The 9,322-nt window shown below is 48.3% G+C and overlaps 2 protein-coding genes across 2 annotated transcripts in view; one reads left to right on the top strand and one right to left on the bottom strand.

Annotated features, from left to right (window-relative positions):
- Nucleotides 1-9,322, bottom strand: part of DOCK1 (dedicator of cytokinesis 1) — a 201,858-nt gene that overhangs the window by 97,386 nt on the left and 95,150 nt on the right. The gene's annotated exons all lie outside the window — the stretch shown is intronic.
- INSYN2 (inhibitory synaptic factor 2A) overlaps nucleotides 8,523-9,322 on the top strand; it is an 18,363-nt gene continuing 17,563 nt past the window's right edge. The window contains exon 1 of the mRNA XM_026042440.1: nucleotides 8,523-9,320. Coding sequence (XP_025898225.1) covers nucleotides 8,548-9,320 — 773 coding nt within the window. The 5' untranslated portion in view covers nucleotides 8,523-8,547. The remainder of the gene's footprint in view (nucleotides 9,321-9,322) is intronic.

Genomic DNA, 9,322 nt, shown 5'->3' with positions numbered 1-9,322 from the left:
GGGTGACCTTGTGCGCAGCAAGTTTGCAAGAGCGGCGCTCCGGGCAGCGCGGCGCTGCCCCGCGGATCCGCAGCCCCGAGCAGGGGCGAAGGCCGGCGCGGTGACGGGCGCGCGGTGCGCGGCGAGCGCGGGCTCCCCCCGCGCGGCGCTGCCGGGTCCCCCCGCGATGCATCAGGGTGGAAATGGGGCTGCGAGCTCAACAACTACCAGCTGAAAACCCAGAATAAGCACATGGCGCCGAACCAGCCCCAGCGGCACGGCACACGCTCACAATTCAGCAGGGTAAATTCCAAGCAGGCAGATTTATAGTAAAAATGAGGAGCAGAAGGAATAAGCGGTGCATCCGCGTGCTCCGAGGGCTGGGCTGCCCGGAATGGGGCAGGCTGCCGCTGTCTGTCTGTCTGGGCTACCACAATATCGCTCTCCTCAGGTGCAAACAGCAGCGTGAAGTTAGAAGTTGCAGTATCCCCCAGCGCTCTAACTAGCAGCAAGCGGATGCGTGAAAACATTTCGGTGCTCAGAGGTTACTGATGTATCGTCTGCAGGCTTATGTGAGCTGGGGACGGCATTTGTATCAAGCGATTGCAATAAAATATATCTGATTTATGTTGCTCATCCAAATAGTCACACTGAACAGCTGTAAAATAAAATTACCGCACAGGAGTTGAAGGTGCATTGAAAGCGTTTCGCCCTCGTCCGCTGGCAAGGGCTGACTTGCAATAGGATTATCTTGTCCCCTGTGGCCGAGGACGTGGCGATGCCCTTGGTGGGAAGGCTGCTGCTGGAGGGGCCGCTCCGGGCGGCTGCTCGGCCGGGGCCGGACGCTGCGGGAAGGCAGCGGGCGCTGCGCGGAGCCGCCGGAGAGGCCGGCGGGCAGGGCCGGGCGCGGGGCCCCGAGGCCGCCGGCGGCAGCGCGGGAGCGGCGCGTGCCCGAGCTGCCGAACGTGCCCGCTCCGGAGGGCCGCCGAGCGCTCCCCACAGCCCCCGTTTCCAGAACTGCCTGGAAGTCTGTGTGAGATGTGAAAAACACGCAAGCACAGACCTATTGCAGAGCATCACTGCTCATCTGTATCTCAGGGTGCTCCGTTTCCCAACTGTACGTGCTTTAGGGAAAGGCGAGAGCATGGATATCTGAAGGAGGGATCTCAGGGTGCTGAGTCCAGCAGCAGGGCCGTGTTTGACTTTTTAAAAATTGCAGCTTGCTCCTGCTGCACGGCCAAATGCCGTGAGCAGTGACGGGGCTGGTGCAGGTGCCCCCGTAGGCGCAGCCCGTGCTGCCTACAGCCTCCTGGCCACGAGCAGCGCGGCCTGCAACCACAGCGGCTCCGGCTGCAGCCAAGGCTCCCGCGTCCAGGCAGGGAATACACTGACCCCGCAACACTCTGAGTACCAGGATACCTGCTGCGACGTCCGTGTGACCCTGCGGATGAAGTAGAGCTGGATTTACGAGCGTGGGGAGCCCCAAGCACTGCGATACGTGGGAGAAAGTCAGGGCTGCTAAAGGCATCGCTGCGCGACGGGACCTGCTCGCCCAGGGACGCGCCGGCCAGGGCTGCCGGCTGCCAACTCTCACTGCTGCCTCAGAGCATTTGGCCCCAAACTCAGCCCATTAAAAGCAATACAAGAAAAGTCAAACATCTCATGAGCTCTGCATCCCCAGGGCCAAATACACAAGATCCTGTAGCTACTACATGAGACAGACCAGTCACGTACAGCTGCTACTAGCCCAGCCAGCAACGTGGTCAAGGACGCCTAGAAAATCACCTGGACGGCAAAGGTGGACGATTTCGTAAGGAAATTTCTACTTGAAGAGGGTTCTCAGTGTTAATCTGAAATTTCAACAGACTGTGACTAGTCAGTTAACACTACTTGAACCTTAAGGAGCAAAAGGAGCCAGAATAGTCCCCGTGCCCTTCATGTCCAGGAGAGCAGAGTGGAGCAACCAGCCAGGGCGCAGGAGAAAACACTTCAGCTGGCGGCTGCACCCTGAACTTCCCTCCATCTCCAGAGAGGCCGTTGGCTTCTTTTTCAGTCATCTAAAGACATTTTCCTCCATCTGTATTTACTATTTTTTTTCCATTTTATCTAGTACAGGAATTCGTTATTATTTGCACTGGAATAATGCTGATAAAATCTCAGCCCTAACTGTTCTTTTCAGAAGGGAAGCGAATGGTTCGTCCTGTTTTTGTGTCTCCCTGTTTGCAGAAATATGCTCTTAAGTAATGCCAGTACACTTAGGAAATTAAGCTCTTAAAAACCGTGTAAAGGAAGATCATTCTTCTGTGGCCTAAACGAAGAAGATGTGTCACAAATAACAAAGCAGGATTTAGATGTTTCCTTTCTTTCTCCTCACTTGCTTTATGCCAGTCCCTCCTCACCTCTTCATTTTCTTTTAACCTTCAGGAAAAATGCAGCCACTTAGACAGGAGCTGCACTGTACAAGGCACAGCCTGGAACAAGCCATAACTGTAGAACTTAAAGCAAAAAAAGCTTTTGTTTGATTTTTTTTGGAAAAAAAAAAACAAGTATGTTTTCTGCTTGCTTGGAAAATTGTGCATTTATAGTTAGGCCCAGCTTGGAAGGAGATGAGCCAAATGGGTGCATCCAGGGATGCAAGCAATGAGGATGCCCAACTCCTGCTGGTGTTTGGTGAGTCCTGTGAAATGCATGAAGCTGCTCGGTACAAACCTGCTCTAGCAGGTGTGCCCTGAGCCCCAGCAAGAAGATGAGCAGTGTGAGCAGAGCTTTGTGCCTGGCTAGCGGCTTCTGGGGAGAAAAAGCTAAAAAAAGGAGAGAATTCAAGCCAAATGAATAACACTTGGGCATTTATAAATGAATAAGGAAAGAGCTTTGTAGCAAGCCCAATTTTGCCTTCGAATCGCTAGTAACTGGTTGCTTGTGCCCATTTTGCTATTACGCTCATTATTTTCTCCTGCAAACCTAATCGGCAGTGAATGAGGAGATACAAGTAAGGAAATCTGAGTTAGGAATCAGCCGAGTACGTTTTTGTGCATCAAGGCCATCAGCAAATAAAATAGAGCAGTATCTCTGCGGAGCTGACAGACGGGCAGATAAAGCATCCAAAAGCTGGAGAGCATCATTCAGCAGAAATTATGCTTGAACTGTCTGTTAACACTGATAACATTGAGCTGCGCCGCAGACTGGGCCCAAGTCCTCAAATTGAGGAGGAATCTGCACATTTTAGGCAGTTTTAGCTGCACAAGTTGGTGGAAGGAAAGTGTATGATGTTCCTGCACTCACACTGGTGATAGTATTAAGCTCACAAAGCCACAATAAAAACGATGCAAATTATCTGACTAGTAGGCAGTGCTGGTGCCTGGAGCTTTATTCAGGCAATTCTTATTAATAGTACGGGAGTTCTCAGCTACTATCCCACACTTGGAGATAAGCAGAGTATATAACTCAGGCTGACAAATGGGGATATGAATATTCTTAGAGGATATTTAATTAGTTTAATACACTTCCCAGTCACTCATAGCATAAAATAATCCGTCCTGAAATACTACCATTAGATTATTTATTTCCAAGCTTTTCTCCAAATTGTCTCCCGAGTGCACGAGCACAGTTAGCAACCTCCTCTACCTCTCCGTGCCCTCTGCACGTCACCACTTTCCTCTTGTACTTTCCATAAAGTTCTTCCCAAATGGAGGCAAAGCCCTCGGTGACCAGGAACTACCTGGTTGCATGCGAGTTACCCATTGGTTCTGAACCTGCTCCCCAGATTCCTCCCCAGTTCCATGATGAGGGGAACCTGAAGCTTTTGCACTCAAAACTTGAGACTCACTGTGAATTCCCCAGATCCCAAGTGCAAAAGCCTCAGGTTACACACGGGTCTGCGTGTCCGTCCCCAAGTCCGTCAGCCCTCGCCGACCCAGCCCGGGTGGAAACGCTGCAGGTGCCACCGGCCTGCGGCTGGGCACTAAACAGGGAAGTTCAGAGAAAAGAAACCCTCAAGTTCAGTGCCCAAGGGCTTCAGAACTGACTTTTTAAAATAAGTATTGGTTTGACATTTACCATACCTGCTAACTCTCTCACTTTATATGAGCAGTTCTGAGGCAGGGGTGACAGGCTGGTCTGCCACAGCAGGTTTGTCCATCACTAGAAATCCACCCATGAATTAACATCCATGTACGGGTGGATGTTATTTTAAACACACAAGTTTGGCAAAGAAGCACCCTTGAATATATCTGAAGATCCTATCTGATCCTCATATTTTAATATTAAAGCTTCACAAAATACTCGTATCACACAGGAAAAGTTTCTGCCCACAACTAGACCACGACCATTACTATGACTATATCCCAGCATATTTATTTTTCCATAATTGAAAAAATTATGGAAATTTTTCCAATTCTGATTTTCTTTACTGGACCCTGTTTATAACCAGTCTACCATTAAGATGCTGCCAGCTGGTTGTTAAGTTTGTAGCTTAACAGCAGTCAATCTAACAATGAGGTTCCTCTCGGCAGACTGAAAATAATTCCAGATAAACGGAGGAAAGAAATTTAACACCTGAAAGTGGGAAAATAGCAAGATGGTATTAACAGCATTTTAGTTAGCTCCAAAGTAAGAAAAACCTTTAGATTAGGTGTGTATCACCCTTAGATTGCTATTTCTAGAGCAGGTGCTGTGGTATATTTGGAGTCCACATAAGGCTGGGCTTCCCCCTGCTTTATAGAAGGCAAATTGGAGTTTCCTTCACGTTTGTTTTTAACAGTAAATGCCTATTCTTTTCCAAGGGTACCTACAATAAGGCTCATGGGCACCAAATAGTTCTTTGAAAACAAGCCTGCATTGGTGAGCTTTATGGTAAGGTTTAAACATGTAAAAATAGCAAACAGGGCAGGGGAGACTTCTCCTGTGAAAGGACCTTGCACATCACTAACCACCTTTCCTTTACGTGGCAAACGCCAAAGACCTGCACTCCCTTGCATGATTTTTATTTATTAAAGTGCTAAGAAATAGGCACTTAGAAATCTCTGTGATCCTGGTTTGTGCAGAGGAGGTCACAGCTGCAGCCTGTACAGGCTTCATTTGGCCTGAAAACACCCAGATCACAACCTGCACCCTCACCCACACCTGGAACTGCAATCTTTTATCCACTACCTTTAACCTTGTGAGCAGCTGCTCTATAAACTTGTAAGTATAAAACAGGCTATGGGAACCTGAGATAGTAAAGATGATGGTTTCCAAGCCCTACCCTGCAGACTGATTTACTACTTATGGCTTCTCTGTGCATCACATTATTATTATTATTATTATTATTATTATTATTATTATTATTATTATTATTATATAGATTATTTCTCTATTCAAACATAAGAGAAAACAGCTTAAGGCTAATCAACCACGAGCTGAAAAACAAATCAAGGGTAGAAAATGAAAAAAAAAAAAAAACAGCTCTGTGATCACTGAAATATTTAGCTTAGCAAATGAGGTCCCAGAGAGTCAGGGTTTGCTCTTAGTCACTGCAGGCAAAACCTGTAGTTCTTCTTGGGAAGACCAGGAACTGAGTAGGAACTGAGTAAGACTTAAGAAAAGGTTAGTTCTTATCATAGTCATCACTGGGAGTCACAGATACCTAGAAAGTGATTAGTCCAGGCTACTGTTGGGAGCAGAAACCTCTAGATTAGCTAAATCACTGAGGCTAGTGCAAGTGGGAGCATTTCTGAAGAATCAATTTATTGGCTATTAAAGACACTTTAAATTAACTGCATCACAGACCTTGCTTCATCATTTATCTTATTTCCATTCTGTAAAAGCTCCCGCTTTCATCTGTTCTGAAGACTCAATTAATTTTGTCTGTTATGTCACTCCAAACTAGCCCAGTGAGCTGGCATTCCCAAAGATGACGGGATGTGAAATTGAGCCGGTGTCCTCAGTCCAGAGGTGGGGAACGAAACACCAGGCCAGCAGGTCACAGTAAATCCTCCGTGCTCAGGGATTCTGTTGGCAAGTAAAAAACTGCCAGAAAAGTCACGAGCCCAGGAGCTTGCAGAGCAATGAGGAATTTTAGGAGACATTTTCACTGAGGGACTTTCAGAGGTAAAAAGCAGTTTTTGGAAGCTGCCTTTCTGCTCCAGAAGCGGGGTTGGACTGGATGATCTTTAGAGGTCCCTTCCAACCTCAACCATCCTGTGATTCTGTGATTATGGAACACTCTCATAAATATATAAGTGCAGAGTTTCTGGTTTCACTCACAGCTTTTGACATCATGTTTTAGCACAGTACGGGTTACATCGGTTACATTTAAAGCTTACTGACCCCCAGGTTTATATCTCACAAAGCATCTCACAAAGCATCCTGAATTTTCAGCTTTATATATTAAAATGGATAAATATTTCTATTTCTTACCATTGCCATCTGTGAAAGCTGTCTACTGGTGGGACAAACCAGCTGAGTATTAAAAAATGAGCTGCCGTAGTGCTAGGATCACTGCTTTGAGATTGGTTTTGCCTTTTCCTGGTGTTGGGCTTTTTTCCCCTTTATTGCAAAGTGCTGTCCAGAGATAGATATAATAACGTTCACCCTTTCTCAGGCTGAATTTTCTAGCAGGATTTTGAGTGAAAAATAGCCAGGAAACTGAAGTTGTGGCACAATCTAACTTTTGTGTGCCCGTTTGTAGCTGACACGTAAGGAATATTTCAAACAATAAAGGGCAATATAAAGAAGATTACAAGGTGAGGCTGAGGCAGTAGGCCAAGACCTGGATCCCGCTGATTGCTTTGACACTGGAGGAATAGTAAGTTCGGCGGGCGGGATGTGGGATAACTTATTCCCTAAGTGTGGAAGAGCGCTGCTCCCAGGAAACCTTGTCATGACATAATAAAGAAAGGTATGTTGTCTGCCATGGGCGTTCAGGTGTGTTCCTAACTCCTGGAAAATGGTTTGAACACTGTATGCTTTAGATTTTCCATTGCAGATAGCTTCTCAATGGTGTTTTCCTAACTGAAAACTAAATATAACGTGACCATAGGAATTCACTCACTGGGGTTGGTGCCACTGCACTTGATGTTTAGAACGTAACCCTATTGCTGCACTGAACTTTTCAAGATTTTCAGACTTTAACAGAATTATTTAACAGATTAACATACTTTTATCAAGGATGTAGTTTGGTTACAGTACCTGAAAGTCTCTATACTCCTATTGCATTTTACTCCAAGGCCCCTTGGGAGCACATCAGCGTTCAAAGAGGAAATGCACTTGGGCTGCTTGGATTCAATAGGAATTTGGTAATTCACAAACCACAGCACTAGAGAGAAATCTGGGCAAGAGGAGACTAAATGACAACGTTCAACCGAGGTGTAAAAACAAGGTCTTAACCATGCCCAGCTACCACAGATCCCATGTGATCCGTGCAGAGATAGAGCTGTTGTTTCTTTGCTACATGCTGCGTTAAACAGTTGGCATCTTTTCATCCTGGAGGAGATGCTTATGTTTCAACAGCAGAGCAAGGCGTTCCCGTGAATCACTACACTTGCCTTTTGCTTTTCTTTCCTTTTCTTCCTGAAGTGCTTTAGGAACCTTTGGGATAAGGAGCCCCTTTGATAAGGGCTGGGCTTCCCGTGAAGGCTGGGCTGGTTTGCACTGAAGGCAGAAGCTTCATTTACGCACTGTTCACTTCTGCTACAAACTTCCATAGCTCATCATCTTTATGCACGCAGCAGCACCAGCCACTCGCTACCAGTAATTAAGCTTTATCCAGATTGTAGGTTAAGCTATGAAAAGGAATACCTACACCTCTGATGACAAATTAAAGAAATTCCATGTAAAGATGCAGAGTATATTATGTGGAGGAATGTGCTTTGTAAGCTATAGAGCCATGTTAAAAACAATACCACAGCCTTACTGTCAAATGCTTGCCCTAAAGGAGAACTAATGGTGATCAGAACTATATGCTTTGCTTTTCTTTGCACAGACAGACTTTTTATCATTTTCCCCACAAAATTTTGTTAATTGTCAAGTAAATTTATACAACTGGCCTCCTGACAGCTCAGATTCCCTTCCAGAGGGGTCAGAAGGTGCTGGACTAACACCATCAACCAGGCGTTTGGGGAGATGGACCCCCATGGTCCCGTGTTGCCTATGGCCTGGGAGGAGGTCTACAGAAACCCTGCATGCAGCTCTAACCTGCCACAAAAACTACTGTTTTGGGGACGTTTTGTTTCCTTTTAGTAGTATCATCTTTGCTTTGTGCCCCTGCAGAGGTCTCAGCCTACTTACAATCCAATTTCTCTGTTTCTTCTTCTATAAAGCAGGAGTTACCGATATTTAACCTCTGTGGGTGGCAGAAGGTTTTGATAAATCTCAAAATAAAGAGGCATTATTTTTCTAGCAAAAGACTGAAGTCTAATATGGAGGATTATGGCTTAATTAAGAGAATCCAGCACGAGCGCTGCGAGAGGCAGAGGTTTCCATGCGGGCCCAGCAGCGCCCTCACGGCCTGCAGCACCTTTGAGCTAACCCGGTGCTGCCCTTGTAACAAGAGGCTTTTCTGAACTGTGTCTTTCTCTGAACGCAGGCACCATGGTGAGCAAGGAGCCCAGCAAATGCCTACTCACCAGCTCGGAAAGCGAGGTGGAGCCAGCAGCGTCCCTGGCCTTGGAGATGAAATATGCGCTGGACCCCAACCGGCAGATCAAGAAGCGCAACAAGGCCCTCCAGGTGAGGTTCAAGGACATCTGCGAGGCGCAGAGCGAGCAGCAGCGGGACCGGCAGCTCTCGGCGGGCCAGGAGGCCGACAAGAGGGAAGCGAAGGCCATCTCCTACAAGACGGCCTACCGCAAGTACATGACGGTGCCTGCGCGGCGGTCCATACCCAACGTCACCAAGAGCACGGGCGTGCAGACCTCGCCGGACCTTAAAAAGTGTTACCAGACGTTTCCTCTGGACCGGAAAAAAGGGAATATCTCTAAAAGCGCCTCGGCCGTGGACACCTTCAAGAGCCAGAACAACGGCTTCCTCATGGACATCAAGGACAAGGAGGGCTCGGGCTCGGCGGAGGCGCTGCGGCGGGGCAGGCAGGGCGGCAGCCTGCAGACGGCCGCCTTCGTGTCGCCGGCGCCGGAGCGCAGCGCCACGTGGCACTCGTGGGCCGCCGAGCCGCCCGCCCTGCTCCATGCGGAGCAGCCGCGCCGCGGAGAAGCCCCCGCTGCCGCCGGCGGCGTCTTCAAGACGGAGGTGGCTGCCGTGTACCTGCCGGCGGCGCAGGGCGGCCGGGCCGAGAGCGCGTGGGCGCTGTGCCCCGGCGCCGAGGAGGCGCCCCGCAGGACCGCGCAGCTCAACGGCGAGCAGGCGCCGG

Source organism: Nothoprocta perdicaria, unplaced genomic scaffold (genome assembly GCF_003342845.1).
Source record: "Nothoprocta perdicaria isolate Ctin4 unplaced genomic scaffold, notPer1 scaffold_301, whole genome shotgun sequence".
NCBI lineage: Eukaryota > Metazoa > Chordata > Aves > Tinamiformes > Tinamidae > Nothoprocta > Nothoprocta perdicaria.
Note: the sequence above shows the minus strand (reverse complement) of the source record. Positions and strands in the feature narration are given on the sequence as shown.